This window comes from Dermochelys coriacea, chromosome 26 (assembly GCF_009764565.3).
Source record: "Dermochelys coriacea isolate rDerCor1 chromosome 26, rDerCor1.pri.v4, whole genome shotgun sequence".
NCBI classification, from domain to species: Eukaryota; Metazoa; Chordata; order Testudines; family Dermochelyidae; genus Dermochelys; species Dermochelys coriacea.
The window spans coordinates 2132007-2158711 of record NC_050093.1 but is presented as its reverse complement, the minus strand read 5'-3'; the positions used below and the strand labels follow the sequence as shown (position 1 = coordinate 2158711).

The window sequence follows — 26705 nt, the reverse complement described above, 5'->3', positions numbered from 1 at the left end:
TTCTATCTTTGTCTGCCACATAGAAGAGTCCATTATCAAATGTTTGTTCCCCAGGTAGCTACTCTCGGGCTGTGATCAAGTCACCCTGAACCTTCTCTTTGGTAAGCTAAATGGATTGAGCTCCTTGAGCCTATCACTATAAGGCATGTTTTTTTGTCCTTTAATCATCCTCATGGCTCTTCTCTGAACTATCTCCAATTTATCAACTTGACTAGCAACCAAAGCACTGGCTACGTCTCTACTTTGCAAATGCAGTGAGGATATGTTTTCCTGTGAGATTTGCTTCCTGATTCCAGCCAGGTCGGAGGTGATGCAAGAGCTGCATCTCTTGATTATGTGGGATTTGCTCTTCCAAGTCCCCTTGCTTTGGAGCTGGAGTCTCCTGTTCTAACCTGCCACCCAGCGGGGGGAAGGTTGGGATGATTCCTCTCTCCCTGGACACCATTCATCCCTGCCCAGGCCAACTTGTAAAGATGTTTCTGAAGGGCAAATTCCCTGCCTCTAGAAGGGAACAAACTGCTCCAAATGGCAGGATGCTCACCCCATTCCTAAAAGGACTTCACCCCAATCACCTTGTCAGTGAGTTAGACGCTATGCTGCAGTGTCTGCACACTCAGTCAACTGGCAAACCCTGCACTGACTTCAGTAGGGCCAGGATTTCACTCAGTGCGTTGATGAGGAATCTACACAGACACACACACCACGTCCCGGAGGGAAATTAGAACTGTACCCCAGACCTGGTTTAGCTGCAAATCTCCGTGTCCCTTGGATTGTGTGATTTAGAGCAGAGGATTAACCGTGCACGCCCCAGGCTAGCAGCCTGAGCCTCTGCAGAGCTTGCATTACGGTCAGGATGGAGAACTGCAGGCTAGGAGCTGAGGCTGAGAATACTGCAGGTTGGAGCAAAGTTCAGCTTCAGCCTGACCCTGAGCTGCACCCACACTCAGTGGGGGATAGAGCCAAGCAGGGGCGCTCTCCTCTTCAGGAATCAAACACTGTGGAACCTGTGCCATGCACCATCCCCCTGTTCTAACCCCAGTCGAAAGCGGCCATGTGGTTTCCAGCGCAGTTTTGTTCCTCTTTCAGTTAAAGACCTTCTGGCCATTCTGCAGATCCCTGGATGGGCGCTCAAGGCAGATTTCACTGGGCTGGTGAAGAGACTCTAAAGGAGTCATTCCCCTTCTCCCCCAACTTCAGCACATTTTGGTTGATTGATTGATTTATTCGTTTCAGGCCCCAATTCTACCCTCAGATACTTAGAGTAGCACCATGAGGTGCCACGGCGCCAGGTGCAGTACGTACACAGCATGAGAAACAGTCCCTGCGCTGATGAACTTGCTGTCTAAATAGATTTCAGAGGGGTAGCTGTGTTAGGCTGTATCAGCAAAAAGAATGAGGAGTACTTGTGGCACCTTAGAGACTAACAAATTTATTTGAGCATAATAAATAGAGAAGACAGGGAGGGAGGGGAACCTGAGGCAGAGAGCAGGGAAGTGACTTGCCCAAGGTTACACAGCAGGTCACTGGCAGAACAAGGAACAGAACACAAGCCTCCTGGCTTCTAGCCCAGGGCCTTACCCACTCGCCTGCCCTGCCTCTTATGGGTGATGGACCTGCGCTTTGCATTGACTTCAGCGAGAGCCCTGGTCGGGCACCCAGAGGCAGGACTTTCCCTTCACAAGTGGCACTGACCTCAGAACACAGAGAGCTGTGGCTACTGCATGAAAGGCAGGGAACACAATAACTGGCACTGCCAGTGGAAACTGCCTGGGCACTTAGGATCCAGAGGCCAGAAAGTGCCTGGTCTCGCTGCACTGCTGTTCTTCCCAACAAAAGCCTCGTCCCTGTTTCTTCTTAATACAGCGAATGTATATTGGGCTGTCAGAAGGGCTGATGCTCACAGGGGCTGCAAAGCTTTTTGCTAACAAAGATTAGGTCCCCATTCATAGCGCAAGCCCCAGAGCTCTATGCCCTTAAGTAGGTACCATGCATAGCAAGATCAATGAGATTTTTATCCTGAGTCTCCTGGTGTTTGATGTTCTTCTTAAAGCCCTGGCTCCTGGAGTTGTAGAAGAGTCTTAGCTTTCAAAGTACTGTAGCTCACGAAAGCTTATGCTCTAATAAATTTGTTAGTCTCTAAGGTGCCACAAGTACTCCTTTTCTTTTTACTCAAAACCTTGGAAATGCAGCCCATAAAGACTCAACACCAAGGAGGCAAAAAGAGCCCCCAGGTTCCTGGTTTGTTTTTTCAACCAGCCTTATAATTTTGGGGGCATCTGACTCATGCTTGGCATTAGCACAGTGCAAGGCTTTCCCCCTTTTCAGAGCAGTTTAATGGCTCCTGCAAATGACCCTCAAGTGGCTTGTTAATTACTGGCAGGTCTCAGCAGGACATGCCAGCTGAATATGTAAGCAGCGCTGGTGATCAATGCCGAGAGGAGGGCCTCTGCTGTGAGAACCAGACGCGCTTTGTTTATCCCTGGGCTTGGATGTGGATTGGAGTTAATCAGGCCAAAGCCCATACTGGCGGCTGGGGGGATGTGGGATCCTCCCGCTGCTGGGGCCCTGCAGCAGGGAGGGGACTCAGGAAGGGCTTCTTGACCTCTGTCCCAATGCGAGCCATGCTCAGCCTCTCCTGGGAGCCATCCCAGAATCCTTTGGGCTTGCTCTTTGGGGGCGCCATGAGCACTGGCTCTGCGGTGTGGGGGAGAGGGGTGCTCTGAGCATGACGAGCAGCAAGGGGACAGGAACCCCTGTGGGCTCATCACCATTACGATGTGGGTGGCATGATTTGCGCCCCCAGAGAGGGTGTCCAGCTCTCGGAGGGAATGCATGACGGGGCCGGGCCAGGCCAGGCTCTCGGGGCGGGGTGGAGGGGTCCCCTGGGTCCTGTGCAGATGGTGAGGGATGCATGAGTCCCATGGGTAGGAACCTTGCCCAGAGTCAGACAGCCATTCAGTAACAGACGGGACCCTGAGCAAGGAGAAATGGGGCTGGACAGCTAGGAAATGCAGTCGGGCTTCGCCAGTGTGCACTGGCTGAGCCTGTTGGAAACATGACCTTCTCCTGGTAGTGATGTGGCTTCTGTTATCTCTTACTTCCCTGATTCTTAAAATGGGGGGAGTCCCTGGCCCTGGAGCAATGTCGCTGGAGACTTATTGGCAAGGGACAGATGGGCTTGAGGAATGCTGGGCAGTAAAGCTGACTGCCACCAACAAATGTCTGAGGAAAGAAAAATCATTGGGCAAAGAAAACAGATACCCACCCCCACCTCCAGACTCGGGTCAGGACCGGGCTGTGGAGGGAGGCAGAAACCTCTCCCTTCCACTCTCTGCAATCAGAATGCTGTGCCCTTCTCTAGCAAATAACTCACAGAAGGTGTCATTTTCCATACCTTACCCAGAGAGAGAGGCAGTGACTCGCCCGAGGACCTGCAACATGCAGTTCAGCCCCTTGTATGTATGCATGATGGTACAGTCTTTAATTACATAATTGCATGCTATGCTTTCCCTTGGTCCCCAGCCACAATCAGTGCACAGGATGGACCTGCTCAGGGAGGGATGTGTCCAGGTTGTGCAGTGAAGGAGTGGTGCCATGGCTGAGAGTCTGGCTGCAGCTCCAGCACTCCTTGGGAGTGGAGTGGGGCTTTCTCTTGTTACACAAACATCCACCTCCCCATAACCAAAAAGGTCCCAGATGTGAGAGCGAAGGACATGGCTAAAATGTGTAACTGGGGGAATCTCTTCCTTGTTTTTAAGATGGGGAGAAAAGAAAGAGAGAGAGAAAAATCCATTTAGCTCTTCCCTTCCCAGGGTGAAGGTGTTTCATAAGCTTTGTCCTCCAATGCAAGGAAATCTATGAATCAGCCAGTGAACATTCTCTGGATTCATTCTCATACTACTATGTGCATGTTCCGTTCATTGGGCAGCTTGGTCGTCTTTCATAAAACCCATTTAACTACATCATGCCTCGTGTATCGGAGTGTCCTGCTCAAATGCATGCTTGTGCACACATGCACACATTATTTGTTTAATCAAAGGGGCCCAGATGCCACCGCACCATCTTCTGGGACTTGAGAAGTAAGAAGGAAGGCAGTGAAAACCCCCTATCATTACCACCATTCACTCCCCCTGGAGTCTCAAGCAAACCAATCGCACCCCTAAGCAGGGCTTTTGGGAGCTTGTTTGGAAGTTGATATTTTTCCCATGGAAAATGTATGATGAAAACAAAACATTTTTCTTTATGTCAAAAATTGTCTTTGAATTTTTGGGGGTTTTCATCAAAAAATGGAAACTTTTTTTCTGCAGTGTTTGACAACAGAAATTTTGGGTAGTTTTGGTTTGTTTTTTCCTCCCCAACATGACAACCAAAATAATTTTTTCTACAAAAGTTTCCATTTTATTGCAAAAGCTGTTTTCTGTTCCAAAAATAAAACTGTGCTGTTGGAAAAATTTTGCCCAGCTCCATGGTATTGCAGGCTGCTGATGGATCGAATGATCGCAGCATGGACACAGTGGCCCTACCCTCAGCCGGCTTGCCTTTCTTGATCCTTTTCTTTCCCTGGGCTAAGCTGGTTCCCTGTCATAAATTAGAGCAGTCTGTGGACTGTTCTAGTTCCCAGTGGCTGCCGGTAGCCCAAGGGCCAGCAGCTGGGGAGCTAGCAGGGTGGGCGGAACCCTGGTTTGGCTGTTCCCAAGGCATGATTTCAGAGGAGCTGTCTTTGTGTGGACAATACCTGGCTGCACTCACTGCTTGGCTTTGGAGTTCATTAGTTTGGGTATGTTTGAGAGCATGAGTGGCTTGCAGAGCCAACCTGCCTCTGGTGAGCGCTCAGCCCAGCCACACAAGAGACAATCCACCCTCCCCAGGATCCCACTGGGGGGAAATTAGATCTCCTTGTATTCTGCTGTGGGGAGTCAGCCCCTGGCACTTTGTGGCTTGCACAGTTGCCAACTTTCACAGGGTAAATAAGCACCCCGACTTTCACAATAAGCCAAAAAACAAGCTAATCCCATTTCAAAACAAGTAAATCCCTAAAAACCCCAGCACTCTGTGTCTAGATCCCCCTGGCATGCAGTCTGGGACTATAGTGGGCCCACTGTGCACCTTGGACTCTCTCCCCCCGCTTGCCCCTGCTTGCTACAAGCCAGAAACTAGCCAAGCAACTTACAAGCCAATTAAACCAAAAACCAGCCCAATTTCTGTCTTTGGTTATTTTTTTTTTCCATTGGTTTGGCCTGTGTGGTGACTTGATCCTGCATGGTGCTGAGGGCCCCCTACTGCTGCTAAGGAATGCTCAGTGTCTTTGCAGCAGCCAGTGTTTACTCCCTTGCCACCAGGGACAGGATCAGTGCCCCATGCTCAGTGTTGCTGAGCTGTAAGGGATTCCCTCTGCCACAGTAGCTCCCTCCCCAGGGGGCCTCGATGCACAAAGGAAGTACAGGGAGTGTGTGTGTTTGGGGTGGGGGTCCCATGGAGATTAAAACCAAAGAAGTAATTGCAACGGTGAAAACAAAGCATGATACTGGAATATGCCAGGCACCATTTTATTTAAATATGTCAGTTTGTTTATTAGTCAATAATACAACAAAAGACCTTTTATTGTGGATCTAGTTATTTAATCATAGTGTAGTTATCATGGCTTTAACACCGTGAGTTAGATTTTAGAGGTAGAGGGGTACTGAAGAAGCTGGAAGCATTAGCTGAGCTGAGATTTTCAGTCCAGAGGAGTCCAGTATGTGCCAATCCAGACCTCTGTACATCCATGATGCTCACAAGTTTGCTTGCCAATAGCAACCCTCTTGTTGTTTCTGGTTACTAGTGAGCCCTGCAGGGGTTGAGAGGAAGGATAGTCTTGTGGTTAAGCTGTTGGCTAGGGCTAAGGAGGCCTGGGCTTAAATCCTGAGACTGTTACAGAATCCCCGTGTGACTTTGGACAAGCCAGTGAATTGCTCTGTTCCTCAGTTCCCCATCTGTACAATGAGGATAACAATAGTTCCTTTCTGCCACCCTGGTCTGTTTAGACTGTAAACTCTTCAGGGCAGGGACTGTCTGTGTATGTACAGCACCTCCCACGATGGGGTTCCAATCTGTGTACCCAGTTACCCAGTGTAATACTAATTCTAAAAAGAATGCCATGTGTTCATTGTAATAGAAAGTCTAAATTCCCGAGACTGCTTTGAAAATCTCAACCATTAGTGTGATTAAATATTAAGACAAACACCTATGCCTCTCCTCTCAGCCAGACTGTAACAGGCGAGAACATTTATCACACATGGAAGAAAAACAAACACTATTTGCCATGTTTAACAATAGTGAACAGTAACAAAGGAGACCGAGCTAGTTGCATTCTCAATGGCTCTGTCCATTCCAAGGTCAAATGCTGCTCTCTGCCTCCTAGGTGCCTCGGCTGGGAGCAGCATTTGGCTCCTAACATTTTTGTAAGAGATGCTTCACATCAAAAATCCTGCAGATGAGAAGGTTTTCCCAGTGCAGTGTCTAGAAATACAGACACCGAAAGGAAACCATGCCTTCACAGCCCCGGAGGACAACGGCAGAGCAGATAACGCCTATTGGTTTGGTTTTGACGAATAACACAGCATGTAGATAAGGGGAAGCCCATACAAAGGAAAGTAACTAGCACGCTGCATTCCCCCCCCCCGGAAAACTCTTTTTTTTGGGGGGGGGGGGGGAGAAGTCCCAGCTTTAGTCCCAGTTCTGCCTCCCTTCTAGGTGCTCTGACCTCCCCCTCTTTGTGAATTACATGGTTCTCTTGGTGAACGTGCACAGAACAAACTCCCTATGTACTACGATGAAAGTAGCAATAAAAATCTCTTGGCCTATATGCACGAAATATAGATCTATCTATTTACAACATTCACAGAACATTATGAAGAGCTATTTACACCTGAGTGAGTACGTTTTGCTGGCCAGCATTGGCCCAGTTCAGGCAAAGCTGCAGCAGGGGTTGCTAGGGGAAGGAAACGTCCATGAAATTCCCCCTGAGCAGAGCTTGCCTTCCCAGATTCTCCCATCGGGGGTGGGGTCTAATGTCAAGGGGGGTGTTGTGCATTTCCCACAGCCCTGCCTTTATCCTCCTCAGTCTTCTTCCCAGCCTTCTCTAGCGAGGGCTGCATGGAAAGGCCAGGTCGGAATCCCGAGAGGACAGCACCACAGAGGGCAGCTTGATCCCCGTCATGCATTAATCTGTGGGTGGGTGATGACCTGAGCCTTTGTCTTTTATAAGCACTTAGACTTCAGATCCTTGTGGATCGGTTCCTGGCTGCACAGGGCTTATTCCCTGCCACCCCCAGGGCAGGTAGAGCCTCGAGTCTCATGTTGGTAGCCTGCCCGTGCTCATCACTGAGCTGCAGGATCTCTGTCACCTAGAGGAGAAGAGCTTGCTTCAATTGCAGCCACATTCCTCGATGATCATGTCTTCATGGTGGCGGAGGACAACTTCCCCTTTCTCATAGTACAGCATGGAGAGGGGGCTCATCTTGACCGGAGCACAGGCTGGACAGGGGACCCGGTTGGGCTGGTACAGCTTAAGCAAACTCTGTTGGGAAAGGGGAAGGCGTTAGTCATCTGGCTTGTACCAATGCAGCCTGTGGCCAAGGCTGGCCAACAAGTCTAGTGACTCTGGGTGCCCCACTTGAGACCCCTTACAGAGGCCTGATTCTCGGAAAGTGCTGAGCACCCACTCTCTGGGAACCCAGCCCTGGCAAGTCCGCTCTAGCTGTGCACCCAAAATCACTAGTCCCTTTGGAAAATCACCAGTCAGGATTTGGGCCAGATTTTGCTCCCACAAAAAGTGTTGTTGTTATCTGTATCCTGGTAGTGCACACAAGCCCCAGCTGTGAACCAGGACCCCATTGTGCAAGGCACTGTACAAACAGAACAAAAGCTGCCCTTGCCCCCAAATAGTCCTTGCTCTGTGTGTAGCCCTACTGAAATCGGTGAGGTCGCTCCTAGAGCACAGTACCCACTCAACAGCAGAATAGGTGGCCCTTAAATAGCCTGGATGTACCAATGTTTCCAGGATAGGACCTGCTGCAGGTAAAGGAGCCAAGAACCCCATTGGCTCCAGCTGGCTGCAGGGCCTGACTGAGATTCCTATAGCATGGAGGAGCTGCTTTCAGGGTGACGTTTAGGCTAGCGGATAGCGACTGCTTGAGAACCTCCCCGCCACCCCAGTCTTAATTCACCCCAGTGTGTTTGGGTGGCAGCCCTGTGCGCTGAGACATTTTAAAACTAGACTAGACAATACACTAAAAAGCACAGTGGCCAATCCTGCAATGGCTTTAGGATGGGAAAGAGGACATGGACTGTGGACTTAATGGGTCCTTCCCATTTCGAATGTCTCTGGTTCTAGGATGCTGTGGTTGGCATAGCATTTTACGTGAGATGAAACTTGGGAAATTCCCCAGTATTCTTTGTGTTTCACTATAATCTCCATGCTCAGCTGACCACACCCTGCACAGAGCCAGGGGACTGCTCATCCCGAAGTGCTGGGGGGCAGTTTAGGGAACCTCTGCGGGAAACCTCTGCTCTAGCAGAGAGGAAAAGGCCTCATTTACCTGGATATACGCATGGTTAGTTGGTTTGAAGGTCTCGTCCACGGGCGCTGGGCACTCTCCCGCACACCGGTAGGCGTTGTACTTCTTGGGGTAGACAATCCAGCTTCCCCAGCCAGTCTGCTCAAAGTTCACAATCATATCCACCCTCTTGCACAGAGACCTGCCTTCCTCCCCCAGGCCCGGGGTGGAGAGGTCTGCCATTTTAATCCTTTGCCTCTCCTGCTTGTTCCGGCGGTGCCGGCGGTTCCCCAGCTCTTTGGAGGCGTTGTCAGTCATGACATGCTTGGAGGCCTCCGCAGTTCTGATGAGGGTGGATGCCCAGGAGGTCTCTGCTGAAGGTTTATCTTTGGAGAAGACGACCAGCAGGACTTTGTCTGTCACACCATGGGACACAGCTGGCTCCGCTTGGCTGGAGCCACTGGAATTCTGCACACCCGTCAATCCAGTGGCATTGCTGTCTGACCCAGTCCTCTCCTGCCCCTGGGAACCCTGAGCATCTGCATGCTTCCCGTTGCCAGAGGCCACCCCTTGGTGGAGCCAGGCCTGAAGCAAGTTGGTGATGTTGAACACTCTCCAGGAGGAGTGGCTGACAGCAGGACTGCTGGTGAAGGTTCCCAGGAAAAGCCTGTCCACGCAGGTCTGGTTGCCCTGGCGCTTGCGCTCGTGGCTGTGATAGATGTCCACCGTCACATTGTGGGACTGGGGGAAGGACGGCAGGCGGACCCGCAGTTCGGCCAGCCTCACCTCATGGCTGCTGGAGATGGAGGTCATGTCGAAAGAGAGAGTCCAGTGATCCCCAGCCTGGAGAGAACCTGCAAGAAACCAACACAGCGCCAGAGGTGAGGGACCTGCCCAGCACAAAGCATTTGCCCCACAGCCCCTTCTGAGGACTGTAAAGAATCCAGGGGTTGCCCACGGGGCACCGGTACTGCAGTGAGGGGCGGGCAAAGCACTGGAGGGGAGGGGGTGGTACAATGCCTCTTGGAGCTTCTGGGGGTGCAGCTGCTGTGTGCCTGCTAACACCCTCACCCCCCACCCATGCCCATGAAGGCCAGGCCTGCTGGTTGGCGCATGGTGAAGCAGAGCAATGGGCCAGGCCTGGGGGAGCAGTCCTCTCGCTGTCACAATGGTCCCTTTACCCTGGGTGTGGGATGCTCTGCCCCGTTCCGATGGATCTCCCCCAGCCAGGACCCAGATTACTTCCCACACGTAGAGTCGTATCTTGTTTATTGGTTTAATTCGCTGGGTTCTGCCTGGCCTCCTAGGGTGGTACAGCAGGTAGGGGCCGAGGGGGCAAGGCGCCTTCTCCACCTTCTTTACATGGATCCCATAAGGAGAACTGCCGCTCTATGCATTGCTCCCTACACCCCAGCCCCAGCTCCATTCTTCGCCCCGGAGGCCTTGCCTGGCCTTCACACAGGCGAGCATGCTGCCCCTCACCAGGGGAGGTAGGAATAGACCCACAGCATCTGCACCCCCCTGCGGCTCCAGGATGCATCTGCCTCCTACAAGTATTCTGCCTCCCAGTGCTGGCTCTGGGGCACTACATTACCACCCTGTCCTGGCCTCACTGTGGGCTGGGCCTTGGTGGCCCTGGCCAGGCCTTTTCTATAGTATGTATTTAAGTGTCCCGTTCTCTAAAGGCACAAAGCCATCCCTTCCTGGGCCGAATGAGCTACGTAGTGATGCAGCAGCTTCCCCAGAGCCAGGAAGTACAGCAGGAGTGAACCTCAAACTTCTCCCTGCTTTCCCCCACCAATACCAGCCCCGCAGCAGCAGCGGCTTTAATGCACCCCAGTAGTGCAGTCTAGTACTAAATGCTGGTCACACCCCCAGCAAGAGGGGCAGATCTAATCCTATGTCCTCTGTTCTACAGGAGGTCAAACTGCGACTCCTCCCCATATCCACCAGCTGCTTCTCCTAGCATCCCTTCCACCTTACCCAGACTGAGCTGCAGCCAGCTTGCCCTGACCATGCCCCAGTCTTACCAAGCACTGATTATCACAGTCCTGCAGTTAATGAGGGCTGGGGGGGTTCAAGGAACCACTAAGGGAATGAGTGATCAAAATCTCATTAAAAATCAATGGGATTGTGGCTTCTAATTCACTTAGACGCCTTTGAAAATCCCAGCCTAAGTAGTTTCCTTTGGTGGATGCTATGGTGCTTTACATTTTCAAACAACCCAACAAATCAGCCAGACTAGGCTTTGATATTCCATTCATTCCCATAGGATCAGAGTGCTGCGTAAATACCTACTTCTCACCTAGTGCTTTTCATCAGTTGTCCTCAAAGCCCTTTGCAAAGGGGATGGGGAAACCGAGACAGAGTGGTAAAGTGACTTGCTCAAGGTCACTCAGCAGCAGTGGCAGAGCTGGGAATAGAGCTGAGTCCTTGCCCAGGGGTCTAGCTCCTATCCCACACTGCCTCCCGCTAGAATCGTTCATTAATGCTGTTCATGCTGTTGTGACTTAGGGTAGGTGCCTTTGAAAATGCTCCCTGTTGTCAGTTATTTACAGCATTAATTAAATAAAGTCATGCGACTTAGAGTGGAGAAAACAGGAATTATGCTGATGGGAAGAAGCCCCACCCTTATTCCAAAGCACTAGAATAAGATTTGCCAGGGTATCTGTTTCCTTCCTTCTAGGGACTTTGCTAGGCGGTTGGTTATTTCAAACTTTCCTGGATCTGGCCATGCTTGCTTCTGCAGCTATTTCAATGTTTGCTTGTCATTATACAGTCATTGTTCAGAATCTGAGGCCACCGCTGCAGTCGGCAGACCCAGGGCTCCCATGAATGGAGTTAGAAATGCAATGCCTTAAGGCTTTGAAAACTGCCTGGCGAATTAGACAGTCTGCTCCCTTCACAGTCCCAAGGGGCTGTTCTCCTTGTTGTATCCATGTTCTCCTTTGCATCCAATAAGCAGTTCATTAAAATCACTGCACTGTGCCCCTAAATACTGCAATAGCACCCAGATTCTACAGCCTGAGACAGGCCACTGGCGTGTTTAAGGGCACTAGCCAATCTCCCTGATCCCATGCTGGTCGGTGGCAGGCTGAGGAAGGGACCTACTCCTCTGTACAAAGATTTGCCTTTCCAAATAACCTGCTAGCCAAAGCTTGGATACCAAGGGTAAAATCTTAGCTTTTTTCAACCACTGGCAGGGGAAGCTAGGGCAAGCGTTCTCCCAGTGCAGAGTTCAGGATCTAGGCTCAGGCTGACCCCTTCAGAGCAAGACACCCTCCCACACACACACTTTTCCCCCTCCACATTTCTCTCCCTCTCTCCCCACATGCCACCCCTTAACAAAACAGCAACTGGCTATTGCCCAAGCTTGTTCCTGCCAGATGTCAAAACAGTACAGATGTGGATTGGGTCCCCATGGGGTCCCTTCTTCACAGACGTCTGGGGTCCCAATCCACAAAAGCAATGGCAAGAGAAGCACTGGAATAGCCAAGGCCCAACAGGGGAGAGTCTGATAAGCAGCAATCAGTCAATGAGGTCCTGACAAACCTGAGGGCTCAACCCCCATCACAGTGTTGCTGCTGCTGAGCCAGGTCCTAGGGAAAGCTAGAAACACAGGGTGGGAAGGAAGGAAGAAAGAAAGAAAAAGAATAAATGAACATCACCTACTTCTAGCTACGAGGCTTAAGACTGAGTCAGATTCCTGCAGTGCTGATGCCTCCATGGTGGGCTGTCCCAGGTGATTCCCAATGACGAGAGATCTATACAGCTGCATCATGTACAAGGGGTACCGGAGAGCAGGGTGTGGGTGCCGTAAGCCATGGACTGTAGACAAACTCTTTAGCCCTGGGCTAGATTCTGCTGTATGCAACTGCTGCTCATCCTTCTGCTGGGAGAGACCGGTCGACTCTGACATGCCCAGCTGCATGAGGATGAGAGCCCAACACACCAGCTCCAAGCCGCATGTGTTCCTGGGTGGCATAGCTGCTGCTTCTCTCTGAACTAAGCTTCTTACACTTCCCTCTGGCTCTTTTCAACACCCGGAGCTGTCTGGCTCTCTGAGTCTTTCCTCTTCACTGCTGCCTATTGACACTATATACCTGAGGCTCCCTGAGCAGGCTCTAGCCTGCAATCCTTTGATGTCAACACTCCCTCCATCCTGAGTCCAGAGCTGTCAAGCCTTCTACAGTCTCCACATGGTCCCTATTCTTATGCAACCCCTCCCTCTAATGAGGAAGTGATGGGAAGACACACAGAGCAGGTGATTAATTACCTCTCAAAACTCTTCCCCATTATGCATTGGCCCAAACTGGAATGTGGCCTGAGTGATCATTTCCCAAGGGCCTGAGAATGGTCAGATCCTGAAATTCCCCTTCATCCTGGTGCATTTGCTGGTGGCTTCTGCTTTTACACTTTGCCCAGAGTGAGGGAATCCGGATTTGGGTGGCAATGTCTCTGGTTGTTAAATGCTCATGGGTTTTAGTCTGGGTGATTGCCCTGTGACACTTGTGAAAAAGGGACTGTGGAGGTGAAGGGTGAATTGTTTTATCTGGGACACTTTGCAGTGCAATAAGTGCAAAATCAAGTTATTTGGAGCATGGAAACAGGCTGGCTGATTTTAACAGCAACAAATTGGAAGTGAAGTGTCATGAGAGACAGTATAAAGCTCAATCTTTTTATGATCAGGAAAGCACCAAGATTGCAGTACCAGAAGAACAAAGAAGAGAGATTTCAGAGTAGCAGCCGTGTTAGTTTGTATTCGCAAAAAGAAAAGGAGTACTTGTGGCACCTTAGAGACTAACAAATTTATTAGAGCATAAGCTTTCGTGAGCTACAGCTCACTTCATCGGATGCATTTGGTGGGGGGGAAAAAAAAAGAGGAGAGAGAAGACCATGGAATTTGACTCCCTGATTTTGCTTGTTTCTTTAGTTTTTTGTAAAGAACCTACCAGCTCCTTTTTACTGAGAGTCCCATTAGAAAATCAAATTCTCTCTGTATGCCCATTCTGGAGTGAAGTTAGACAATAACTGAATTTTATAAATAACAGGAAGCAAAATGCTTTTTTTTGAAAACCTCCCATTTCAAAGCAGAATTTTGTCTCTTCTTCAACCAGTCAGAGAAATTCACATCAGTAACATGCCCTGAGATCAAAGGTTGGTCATGTGTTCAGTCTGGTTTACGTTGTGCCGTACTATTCCATAAATCAGCAGAGTCCTCCTGGGTAATGCTTTTTACAGCAGCACTGTCACATTGCGGAGCATTTCCCTGGTACCCATCGCAGTGCTGGGAGAGTGCTGTGCCACTGGGAGTGCTCCTGTCACATGAGGCATCCGATGTGGCCACTTCATTTTTATGGCATCTTTTCATAAAGAGTAGGGGTGCTGATCGAGTCCTGGCCAAATTCCAATTAGGATAATTACATTCTGGCTCCCTAAATTCCACCCCCAGCATTTTCAGTCAGAAAGAATATTCTCCTGCTAACAATAGGGTTATTTATTGGGTAAGATGCTACTCCGCATGAGAAGGGGGATCAGAACCTGGCCTGGGGAGAGTCAGGACATACCAGGTGTTTGTGGGGAAAAGGCAGGAATTGAACAGCAATCTCCCAAGTCCTAGTCTATTGCCTTATATCCAAAACTAAAGCAGGCTCCTACATCTTTATATCCTGTCTATCTACTGTGCAATTTTTATTTATTATACGTGCCATCTGAAGCAGGTATATTAGAGGATAATAATGAGTGTAATTTAGTCCCCAACCTTGATGGAATAATAGATGTGTAAGGTCTGTAGGGAACTGTCTGGCTCCATGTGATTCAATGGATGTTTCAGCTAACACAGAGTTCCAAAGGTGAGCTCTGGCATTTGTGGATTTGCCACTCCCTGAAGGATTTTGGGCCCATAGGCCAGCAATCCTGTATCAATTTAAGGACCCAGTGGTTGCCTGTGTGGAAGCTTATAGAGGAAATTTGAGTGCAGGATCTGGTCTTGTGTCTTTTTTTTTTTTTTTTTTTTTCTCCCCCATCTGTGATGGGCATAAACTGGATAAAAATCTAGGCAAACAAATGTTTTTATTCCATAATCCAGTTGTACATTGACGCAAGCTGCTGCTGTAGGTGAGGAGTGTTCTTTGCCTTGCAGCTCTCCAGCTGGAAGGGCCATGAGGGAATGTTTCGATTCCTGCTCCACCACAGACTCCCCGTGTGATCTTGGGAAGTCACTGAGTCTGTCTTGCCTCAGCTCTATCCATATGATGGGGACAAGACCGCTTCCTTCCTGACAGAGGTGTGGTGAGGATAAATGCACTAGATTATGAGGTGGGTCATACCTAACATAAATAAATGGAGACAGCCCATCCTTAATGGGAGAAGAAGCGTATGTCCTGAGTCACCACCAAGCTTGCCCCCTGAAACCAACGTCTGCCACTGCTCTAAACAAATCTATGCCGTTGGAAACCCACCTCTCCCCAAAGAAACAGACCAGTGTCCTGGCTTCCTTCTCCTCATTTAATAACCCTCAAGGACTCTCCAGCCAGCTACCATAATGAGATCTGCAGCAGCAAGACCAGCCACCAAACGCTAATCCCTCCCGACAGAGGGGAGGAAGCTGTTCCTCTAGGAAGAAGGGCACCAGCCTCTCTGGTGCCGTGGAGAACACCTCTGAGCACTCTCTGTTCTCCCAGCCAGTCACTGGCAGCAGCCCTGCCAATACACCCCCACCCTACATGAAAGAATCCATCCTTGTTCTGATGCTTCAGATCTCACTTGAATGTCCAATCAACTTCAAAGCAAATCCCTTCATCTTCTCGATTTTGAAGGGACATTCCAGTATTGATCCACAATCCACTCGGGTTTGTTTCCTTTCATAGTTCCTCGTGCCTTGGCAACGTGACACCACGTGTCTGGAACTGGCATCTGACCTGGTGTCCGCCACAGGTGGCGGAGGAGCCGCAGCTGCCGCTACTAAAGGCAATGATGCCCCACCCATCCGATTGCAAGTTAAGGCAAGACTGCTAAAAGCTCATTGGAGGCTAACCCAAAAAATGGGCCAGATTCATCCCTGGCACAATCCCCTTTACTCCCATGGAGTTACACCAGAGGTCAACTTCATCCATTATGCTAAGCTCTGAAGGCTGTTGAATGCAGCTTCAGTGGACCACCAAGGAGAGTGGGTTACAAAGGCAGAGGGTCTCCTAATAAGACCTCCCTGCCAGTGGCCCTGGAGAGTTCAGCCGCTGGTACTGGGACCGGGAGCCTCCCAGCTGACCTTAGCTGTTGGAATGGGATATAAAGTAAGAGGCATCTGTGGGTTAGTGGGTCCCAGACGGCTTAGTGCAGATTGTCACCAGCAGCTTCATGGCACCCACAAATGAACAGGAAGCCAGTACCAAGACCTGAACACGGGTGCAATAAGACCATAGTGACCTTCCTGCTTAGATCATCTGGGTATATCTAATTTAACCAATTCCCTGCCATTGTAGGCATCATCCCAGTCCCTCCTACTCTCTGTCTGGGGCATACAACAGTTTAGTCTCCTGAGGGCTGTAATATTTTGGTCTAATTTCAGGTGGCTGTGCTTGGTGTGCTGTGGCTGGGTGGGGCTTAGTGGCCTGTGGTATACAGGAGGCCAGACGATATGGTCCAGTAAGGCCAAAAGGGACCAAACTTTATGGCTCTGTCAGAAGGCAGATTGCTGCATTGCATTGCATGGCAAAGGCATGGATGTCCATTGTGAGGCCACCATCTCTTGGCCAGCCACAGATGGGGAAAGGTCCTTGTGCCCACGAGCTGTGATGGATCCAACTGGAGTCCACCTTCCTGAAAGGCAGGCAAACATTCCCAGTACCTCCTTTTGCTGCCACTACCACGGCAACCTCCTTTTGCTTTTGCAGCAGCTGGCTTGCTGGCACCCAGGTCTGTCAGCCACACACTTAGATTCTACAAAAAGAAAAGGAGTACTTGTGGCACCTTAGAGAATGCTCAAAATGCATCCGATGAAGTGAGCTGTAGCTCACGAAAGCTTATGCTCTAATAAATTTGTTAGTCTCTAAGGTGCCACAAGTCCTCCTTTTCTTTTTGCGAATACAGACTAACACAGCTGCTACTCTGAAACCTGTCATTATGCAAGGCATTAGAGTCTACAGTTTCATTCAGCTTTGATGATGACACTCCTTATTAGTGTATCAGTGCAGTCCAGGCTGATTCACCATCTCTCCCGGTGTCTTCACACGCTGCACTCATTGAATAGAAGGGGAGAGGAAACCTATCCCTTCATGAGAGAGCAATTGCCCTGTGCTGCCCTCTGGGGTTTCTCACAGAGGAAGATTTTGGAATCACTTTCAGAGTGTCCGCTCTTTGGGCCAGATGTTGTGTCTGCATATAGGAAAGAATGTATGTTTGAGGCAGGATTGGCGATAGTTAAACTGACTCGAATGGAATAGAAGTAAATCTAAATGCAAAATGAAGTAAATCCATTTTTTAAAAAATGGGTCTTAGGTGTTGTAGAGAAGAATTAGTAGTAATTAAAAGGGAAGCTGCTATCTTGATGATCAGATAATGCAGAATAGACTGGAAAACCTCTGCTCTGAGAGAGTGCTGGAAATCAGTGAGTGCCTGGAAAGCAAGTTCTGTCACTTGTTATGTTTTGCTTTTAGTTTGTTTTATGCAGCGCACAGCTGTCCAACCAACTGTAAGATCAGCCAGGCATAAGGTTTGAAAGAAATGGTAGAACTTGTCTAACACAGATCAGTGGATCTATTGAAACAAACTTTTTTTTAAAAATTCTATCCCTCTTGCTTATCCCTGAGTGCATATATACCGAAACATTCAGCCCTGACATAAGCAGGTACAACTTTGCGGGTTTCAAGGCTGTTCAAGGAGCAGCCTCAAATATAGCCAGGTGTGAATGTTTTCAAAAGCACCTAGGTCTTATTTTCAAAAGTGACATGGGCACTTACGCCCCAATGAAAAGCAATAGGAGTTAGGAGCCTAAATACCCTTGTGGCTCTGGGCCGTAGGAGCTTACTTTAAATTCAGTGGGGGTTAGGCTCCTAAGTCACTCTACGTGCTTTTGAAAATGTTACTCTGGGTCTAAAATTGCAAAAGTAAAGTATTTCTGGGGTCCACTGACACTATGGAGCCGTAAAAAGATGTCTGTCTGCTACAGACATATTAAGCTTGGACATTTTGTGGCAGTATTGTTTGCATGTTTCCCTTTACTTAAGCAGAGTTGTTATTATTCATGGATTCATTCTTCCCTAATGCAAATGCAGGGATGTTGTCTCTGGGAATGTATTGTATTACATTGCTTTCTAGCATTCATCTTTCTCTTTCCAGGCAAGTCCCCATGAGCTGGTCTCTGACGTGGGTTCCTACTGCCACCCAGCGGCCAGAGAAGTAAATCTTCTCTTTTCCTTATTGTCTTTTTAGATCTATTTTCCATTTCTCCGCAGCACACAGTTAACATACAAGATTCCAGCGCTCTCCACTGCTATTAACTTTTCCCCAGCATGCATTATCTGGAATGAAGTGGAGCTATATTTCCCCCATCTTGTGAAACACACTGTCCATATTATCACCACAGTTGTTCTGGCCTGCCGAGAGGAACCCCTGGTAACTGACGTTAGTTAGCTAACCTGACATTGATCTTTAGCAAAATCATGGAAAGGCTGATACAGGACTCGGTCAGTAAAGAATTAAAAGGTGGTAGCATAATTAATGCCAATCAGCACAGCTGTTTGGTCAGCTAAACTCAATATAATTTTTATGAGATTACAAGTTTAATTGATAAAGGTAATTGTGTTGACGTGGAAAAATGTGACTAAAGCATTTAATTTAGACCTGCTCAGTATGAGCACTATATAAAATCAGTATAGCTCATATTATATAGATTAAAATCCAGCTAACTGGCTGATTTTTATAAGGCAATTGTATGTGAGGGATCCTCATCCAAAGGAGGGGTTTGCGGTACAGCCCCACCGGGATCTGTTCTTGGCGCAATGCTATTCAATATCTTTATCCATGATCTGGAAGGAAATATAAAATCATTGCTGGTAAAGTTTTCAGATGACACACAAATTGGTAGAGTGGCAACTAATGATGCTAGGTCAGCTATACAGACCGACTTGGATTGCTTGGTAAACTGGGCTCACGTGAACAACAGGTGTTTTAATACAGGGGGCAAATGCAAAGTCCTATATCGAGGAACAAAGAATGTAGGTCTCGATTAAAGGATGGTGTGGGGAAGTATTCTGGAAAGCAGTGACTTTGAAAAGGATTTGGGGGGTCATGGTACATGATCTCCCAGCGTCATGCTGTTGCTAACAGTGCTAATGCAACATAAGCTGGGGAATATCAAATAGGAGTAGGGAAGGAGTATTAGCTTTGTATACAGCATTGGCGAGACCATTACTGGAATGGTTGGATTCTTTATCACTTAAAAGTCTCTAAGTCAAGACTGGATGTCTTTCAAAAAATATGCTGTAGTTCAACTACAAGTTATGGGCTTGATACTGGAATCGCTGAAATTCGATGGCCTTTTCTTATACAGGCTTAAAATATATTCAGCTATGTATAAAGCTCAGAAGAACATAAGAATGGCCATACTGGGTCAGACCAAAGGTCCATCTAGTCCAGTATCCTGTCTTCTGACAGTGGCCAATGCCAGGTGCCCCAGAGGGAATGAACAGAAGAGGTAACCATCAAGTGATCCATCCCCTGTTGCTCCTTTCCAGCTTCTGGCAAACAGAGGCTAGGGACTCCATCCCTGCCCATCCTGGCTAATAGCCATTGATGGACCTATCCTCCATGAACTTATCTAGTTCTTTTTTGGACCCTGTTATAGTCTTGGCCTTCACAACATCCTCTGGCAAAGAGTTCCACTAACTGACTGACTGCATTGTGTGAATAAATACTTCCTTTTGTTTGTTTTAAAACTGCTGCCTATTAAAATAGTAGTTTAAACTAGAAGTTAGTATTAAAAAAGAAGTAGTTTGATCTATGTTAATGATAGTATATGGCTCATAGCACTGAATTTAGAGGTACTGTAAGTTGCATATGAGTAAGTTGGTGTGAATATGAATTTAATGGGAGGGTAAACTGTTGTAACTTACCCAGCAAAGGGGCAAAAGGGTAGGGTTGTAGCAGGAAAAGCAACAAACAGGAAAGCATAGGGAGCTGTAAGATACAGTAAAGGAGGAGACTGATATCTCTTAAACGCTCCTGTTAGTCTTGCTAGCAGGAGTTTGTTATAAATCAGTTACTTCAAACAGATGATCCATATTGCCATTTTAGGATGAAAATGCAACTGATTTCTTGACGCATGATTTTGATTGGTATCTGATCCAGCACTGATTGAAATGGCTCTGGGTGGGGATGGAAGCATACCACAGTACCAAATGCACATTCTCCCCCTCCCCCCTCAACTCTGCACATGCTCAGAACGTCAAGGATCTGCTCTGTGTCTAGTTCAGGATCAAAGAGTCCATTTATGGTCCCACAGCCACTTAAGAAAATGAAAAGAACATTTTTGTTTCTTCCTTCTGAAGTGTTCAAAATATTGATGGCTTTTAAAGGCATTTAAAGCCAAGAGACTTCAAACAGACTGATCGTGAAAGTCTGCTTTCGCTCTGAGGAAAACACACTCATTTAAACTCAACTAGGGCACAATGCTACACTCTGATGCAGGCAACGTACCTTGATTCCTAGTGCATGCACAGAACTCAGTCAGAGAGGGGATCATAGGAATGGTCCTTTCAGTCTGACATCTCATCTCCAACAGCCACCGGTACCAGATACTTCAAAGGAAGGTGCATGCAAGAAACCCCCTTTTGGACAATAATGGAATAACCCACCCAGATGGAGAGTTTCTGGTGTGAGCAGAGATGTGGGTAAGAAGAATTGTGTATGCTCCTGCAGCACTTGAGCCAGAAGGACTTGGAGAGACTCAAGCCCACAAGATTGCCCCATCTGAAACCCACAACTTCAACTTCACAGCCTCTTATGGGACAGAATTGATTCCCTGTGGGTGAGGCAGAAGGATTTCCCTGTCTAGTTCCACTCCTCTGCTGTCACGCTCAGCACTTGGCAATGTGGGATGTCCCCTCCCCAGGCTTGAGAGCTACCGCTCCAGCCCGAGCCATAACATCTACACAATCTCTGCTACCACCAACCCAGGCCTGGAGGCCTCCCCAGGTGCAGTGTTGACAGGCCCTGAGTGACCAAGGGAGATGACTGGACTAGCAGTGAGCACGCAGTGTGGTGATGCAGGAGATGGATGGGAAGGGGGTGGGGGGCTGAAAGAAGATCAGGAAGCTGGACAGGTGCCTGAGGAAGGAAGGGCAGGAGGGGCCTGGGGGTGGTCAGTGTCTGGGGGTGAGAGAGATGGAAGGATGCCATTAGTGGTAAATTAAGGGAGAGACTTTCAGCACCAACAGGCTGGACAGCAGCTCCCCCGGCTGAGAACTCTAGGGCAAGAAGGCAGCTCCTGGGCATTGTTACAATCCCTTCTATTTCCTCCCTGGCCAAGGTGGGCCTTTGCTTTGCCTTCTGTCATTTAGTTACTATTTATGTAGATTGCAGTGACTTCCAAAATTCACAATCATCTAGGCATCCAACATAACCCCGGCCATAGTATTTCACCCAGTGATTCCTACTGAGCCCAGCATTTTGCACTGGAACTAGTGCACTCCGTTGAAAGGGACATCCACTCTACACTTCAGAGGGAAGGGTCCACTAGCATCCCACCAGGGACTGCTCTCCACAACTCTGCCCTCATTTTACGGCTTCTTACAGCTCTCCTCATTGAAATATATAGGTGTCACTGGACAACGATATGTTTCAGAGTAGCAGCTGTGTTAGTCTGTATTCGCAAAAATAAAAGGAGGACTTGCGGCACCTTAGAGTAGTTAGAGAAGGAGGCTAAGATTTGCAATAATGGGTGCCCAAAGTAAAGCTTCTGAGTCCATATCTAGGCACCCACAGAAATAACTTGATTATACAGGTCAGCTCCCGCTAATTGAGTTTGGTACCTAAGTCTGGATTTAGGAGTCTAACTGGAGTAACCCATTTTTAAAGATCTTTCCCTAAATTTGGGTAAGATCCCTCTAGATGATCCTTTTCCCCCCCCACACACACCTTTTAATAAATGAGCGTATTTGCCTCAACCTTTATCCGGATTGTGCCATTCCTATTTGTCAGTTACTATATGTGACAATCTTATCTTTGCTATCAGTGTTCAGATACCAAGGTGATTAAGTACCTCAGTGATACTATTAAATTGACAGGTTTCAGAGTAGCAGCCGTGTTAGTCTGTATTCGCAAAAAGAAAAGGAGTACTTGTGGCACCTTAGAGACTAACAAATTTATTAGAGCATAAGCTGTAGCTCACGAAAGCTTATGCTCTAATAAATTTGTTAGTCTCTAAGGTGCCACAAGTACTCCTTTTCTTTTTATTAAATTGAGAAAGAGACCAAGCAAATTAATAGAAGAGCTGATTTGAGACTCTAAATAACAGAAAGCATATGGGATGATAAGACCGCATTTGCTTCTGTACAGGCCTATTTCTTCCTGCTTTTTGTCTGTCTGAGCCCCAAACCACTATATAATAGAGGGGAGCAGATGGGTCCTAATACCAGGGAAACCTTGGTTTCTTTGGTAAACTGGACATTCATCTTTGGTAAATTGGACATTTGTAGCAATCCGAGGCGCCCATCATGACTGGAGGGGGAGGGGATGTTATTGTACAGAGGAAAATCCAAACATAAAAGAAAAGGACAGTCCAGGCCCCAAGTACTTTACAACCGGAAAAGGGACAAGAGGCAGCAGGACAACATGGCATAGACAATGCTGACAGAAACAGGAATGCAAGGTTGCATAGTCAATTAGCTCAGCATGACATTTGGAGGTTTTAAATATCTAAATAAGACCAATTCTGAAGAGACCATGGTGTTGGGTGCAGCGTAAGGACATGAATAGGATAGAATATTAATGAATTACTACTTGGCCACACACCTATCCAGGATCACTTGGCAGTGTACCTGGGCATAGAGATGGGTCATTAGAAGGCACTGGTGTAGGACGGGGTCTGGGCATACTGAGTTGGGGAAGGCATTTGTCCCACTCTTGCCCAGTTGGTACAAAGGTGGATGTACTGCTAAGGGCAAGGTTGATGCTGTTATTTCGTCCTTTGATGTTCCATGTTTTAAACCAATCACATAGCACTTCAAAGGGCCTCACTGAACAGATGGGAATTCTCCTTTTGATGTCTCAGGCTCATTCAATCACAAGGCTCTTCCTTCTCTGGTGGAAATATTGCAAACTTTTGAGAAAAGATTCATATTCCTTTTGGAGATTTCTGACAGGCTGGGGATCTGGGCACAGGACCAGGAGCCAAGAACAGCAGAGTTCTTCTTTTGGGTCTGTCAGTGAATCATTATGTGACCCTGGGCAAGTCACTTTGCCTCTCTATTCCTCCGTTTCTCCCCCTGTAAGATAGGGATAGTATTTCACACGGATGCTGGGATGGTCAAGGCCTTTAATGTTAATGGGAGTATTGACATTGACTTCAATGAGAGCCCTATTGTCTGTGATGTTTGAAGCAGTTTAATGTTTGTGCAGTGCTTTGAAGATGAAAGTCACTTTAGAAGTAGTAATTACACTGCAAGAGACGGGCTAGTGCATCTGTGAACCACTTCCCTCTATTAGATTATGATCTGAGATAAATCTTACCTGTATTAAAGTAGTTCCTATAAGCTAGTGGCTCTCAACCAGGAGTCTGGGGGCCCCCTGGGAGGGCCACAAGCAGGTTTCACAGCATATTAGACCTGTTGAGGCCCAGGGCAGAAAGCTGAAGCCCCACCACATGGGGTTCAGGGCCCCAAACTTCAGCCCCATCCCCTGAGGCTGAAGCCTGAACAAGTTAGTTTTGCAGGGTCCCCTGTGGTGTGGGTCTCTGGGTAATTGCCCCATTTGCTAACCCCTAACACCAGTCCTGGCTTTTATATGCAGAAAACCAGTTGTTGTGGCACAGCTGGACTATGGAGTTTTATACTATGTTGTGGAAGCTCGGCTAGAGAACCCCTGGAGGATCAAAGCCCCATTGTGGTAGGTCGGGAGAGACAGTCACATCCCTTCTTCAGAGTTTAAAAGCTTTAGTTTGAAGAAAGGCGCAATTGGGGCGGGTGGAGAGGAAGTAAAAGGACAAAGTAATATGATACTGATGCATTTTAAGGGAGACAAAACAAACCGCTGAGCTGCAGCAATCTCAAGTCACCAGCTGGCCTTTTGGCAGAACTGCTTATCTTCAGAGAGGGCTAGAGTCCTGCCTTTCCTAGGCTCCGGGAGCCTGCTGAAGTCGCAGCCTAGCAGTATGACATCAGCCTCCTGGGGCAGCGCGGCACGGTGATGTCACTGCGTTGCAGTGGGTGATGTCATGGTGTGGCAAGGTGACGTCACTGCCCGTCCACGGTGGGACGCTGCGCTGCCATCAAGGGAAATCTCGCGAGAGCCCAGGCGAGAGTTTGGCGCGACTGCGCGGGAGGAAGATGGCGGCGGCGGCGGCTACCGCGGCGGCGGCGCCGGACGAGGGGGAGGTGGCGGCGGAGGCCGCGGCCGGGGACCCCCCAGGACCCCCCGAGCAGGGCGCCGGGGACTCCGAGACCGGGTGAGGCCGGGGGCGGGGCGCTGCCCCCCCTGGAGCGGGGGGGGCCCGGTTACCCTAGTGGGGAGGGGGCGGGGCGCTGCCCCCCCTGGAGCGGGGGGGGGGCCCGGTTACCCTAGCGGGGCGTTGCCCCCCCTGGAGCGGGGGGGGGCCCGGTTACCCTAGTGGGGAGGGGGCGGGGCGCTGCCCCCCCTGGAGCGGGGGGGGGCCCGGTTACCCTAGTGGGGAGGGGGCGGGGCGCTGCCCCCCCTGGAGCGGGGGGGGGCCCGGTTACCCTAGTGGGGAGGGGGCGGGGCGCTGCCCCCCCTGGAGCGGGGGGGGCCCGGTTACCCTAGTGGGGAGGGGGCGGGGCGCTGCCCCCCCTGGAGCGGGGGGGGCCCGGTTACCCTAGTGGGGAGGGGGCGCGGCGCTGCCCCCCAGGAGCGGGGGGGGCCCCGGTTACCCCATGGGGAGGGGGCGGGGCGCTGCCCCCCTGGAGTGGGGCCCTTCGCTTCCCCTGGGGGGAGGGAGCGGGGCCCCCCAGTTACCCCTGGGGCTTCTGACCTTCTCTCCCTGCTGCCCGTGCAGGGGGGACACCACCCTCGTTGATGTCACTGCCGGCCTGGAGACCGAGTCCTCTAATGGGAAGGATCCCCTAGTACGTGAGTGCTGCTGACCTGGGTCTCTGCGGGGCCCGGGAGGGCAGCACCGTGGGGTGCCAGCACCAAGTCCCCAGTGGGTTGGGGGGATCCCTTCGGGGCAGGGGCCATTGTTTCCTATGTCTGTGCAGCAGCTGGCACAAGGAGAGTCTGATCCCTGATGGGGCCGTTAGACATTGACACGTTACAAAGCAGGCGTAGCCGTGTGGTTCCCGTGGCACATTGCTCGTGTGTGTGCCCTGCAGTCTGGATCTGGCTCACTACTGCCTTCCAGCTGTCCTGCCTCTGTGCCAGAAAGCTTGTGTGTGTGACCTGTCCGATCATGCAGATGGGTCACCTATGAGCAGACACCGATGCGCTACGTTAGACTTATCCCTGAGGTGTTTTCATTAACTGCAGTGGGATTGCCTCACGAATGAACTGAATCAATTGGACTTAAAGTACAAAATATTTCCGTGGGCTGGACATAGGCCGGGCAGGTTGTGGAGTCATTAACACCTATGCAAAGCGGGAGTAAAGTTATACAACTGGTGTAAGAGCTGGCCTACCAAAGGAAATTTGTATGTATTTTTCTGTGTGGTTGCTCAGAATAAGAATAGAGAATTTAGTAGGTGCCTTGCCTATAGATAGGGCCCTACCAAATTCACAGTTCATTTTGGTCAATTTCACAGTGATAGAATTTTAAGAATAATACATTTCATTATTTCAGCTATTTAAATCTGAAATTTCATGGTGTTGTAATTGTAGGGGTCCTGACCCAAAAAGGAGTTCGGGGAGGGGGGTGTCACAAGGTTATTGTAGGAGCATGTTGCAGTACTGCTAACCTTACTTCTGCACTGCTGCAGGTGGTGGTGCTGCCTTCAGAGCTGGGCGGCCAGAGAGCAGAGGCTGCTGGCCAGGAGCCCAGCTCTGAAGGCAGAGCCGCCACCAGCATCAGCGGCGCAGAGGTAAGGATGGCATGGTATGGCACTGCTGCCTGCAGAGCTGGGCCCTCAGTCAGCAGCCGCCACTCTCTGGCTGCCTAGCTCTGAAGCCAGCAGCGCAGAAGTAAGGGTGTCATGATATGGTATCGCCACCCTTATTTCTGTGCTGCTGCTGCTGCTGGCGGGATGCTGCCTTCAGAGCTGGGCACCCAGCTAACAGCCGCCGCTCTCTGGACACCCAGCTCTGAAGGCAGTGCAGAAGTAAGGGTGGCAATACTGCGACTCTCTTCCCACCCCCCACCCCCCCCCAAAAATAATCCTGCTACCGTCCTGCAACTACCTTTTGGGTCAGGACCCCCAATTTGAGAAACGCAGGTCTCCCTCAGCAAATCTGTATAGTATAGGGTAAAAGCACACAAAAGATAAGATTTCACAGTCCATGATGTGTTTTTCATGGCCGTGAATTTGGTAGGGCCCTATCTATAGAGTCCAATGTTGAGTGAGCCAGTGCAAAAAAATATTAAAAATGTCTGCAGTTGTTTGCAGGCATAAATTTCCTGTGTGTGTGGTGCATTCTTATTTGGTAGCATCTTACAGTCTCTGCCCAGATGTAAATGGATACACAAAGTGGCTGGTGGCAGAGAATCCTGCCCAATGTATTTTCTTTTGTGGTCAAACCTAAAACTTGTTTTTTTAAATGTTCTTTTGATACTTAACAACAGAAAAAGCTTAGTACCCCTGGCCTGATTCACTTATTACTTTGGGAGGAAACTGTCATAAAGATGCTTGCAGAAAACTTTTTTTGTCTTTACCAGTATTATTTGCTGATGATTAGCACAAGAGAAGGGGAAATGTAATTAAAAATAGAAAATATTTTCCCTGAGGCACCAGTAAAATGTTACTAGTTCGCTATCAGTGGCCTGGCAAAGTATGAAATGTCGGAGGTCTT

The 26705-nt window shown here is 49.2% G+C and overlaps 2 protein-coding genes across 5 annotated transcripts in view; one reads left to right on the top strand and one right to left on the bottom strand.

Moving 5' to 3' along the window:
• The window catches only part of ASH2L (ASH2 like, histone lysine methyltransferase complex subunit), a 50165-nt gene that overhangs the window by 9170 nt on the left and 14290 nt on the right, over positions 1-26705 (top strand). For 2 of the 4 annotated variants that reach the window (XM_038385040.2, XM_038385039.2), the window contains exons 1-2: positions 24044-24198; positions 24763-24832. In XM_038385040.2, the coding sequence (XP_038240968.2) occupies positions 24080-24198; positions 24763-24832 (189 nt within the window). In that variant the 5' untranslated portion in view covers positions 24044-24079. Of the gene's footprint in view, positions 1-20316; positions 20563-24043; positions 24199-24762; positions 24837-26705 lie in introns of those variants that run through there. The other 2 variants (XM_043502985.1, XM_043502986.1) reach the window with 2 other exon arrangements.
• On the bottom strand, positions 7280-12676 carry NODAL (nodal growth differentiation factor). Its single transcript, XM_038385049.2, has 3 exons — positions 12210-12676; positions 8580-9391; positions 7280-7558 (listed from the first exon to the last, which is right to left on the bottom strand). The coding sequence occupies exons 1-3, from the start codon at positions 12520-12522 to the stop codon at positions 7406-7408; spliced, it is 1278 nt and encodes a 425-aa protein (XP_038240977.1). The 5' UTR covers positions 12523-12676; the 3' UTR covers positions 7280-7405.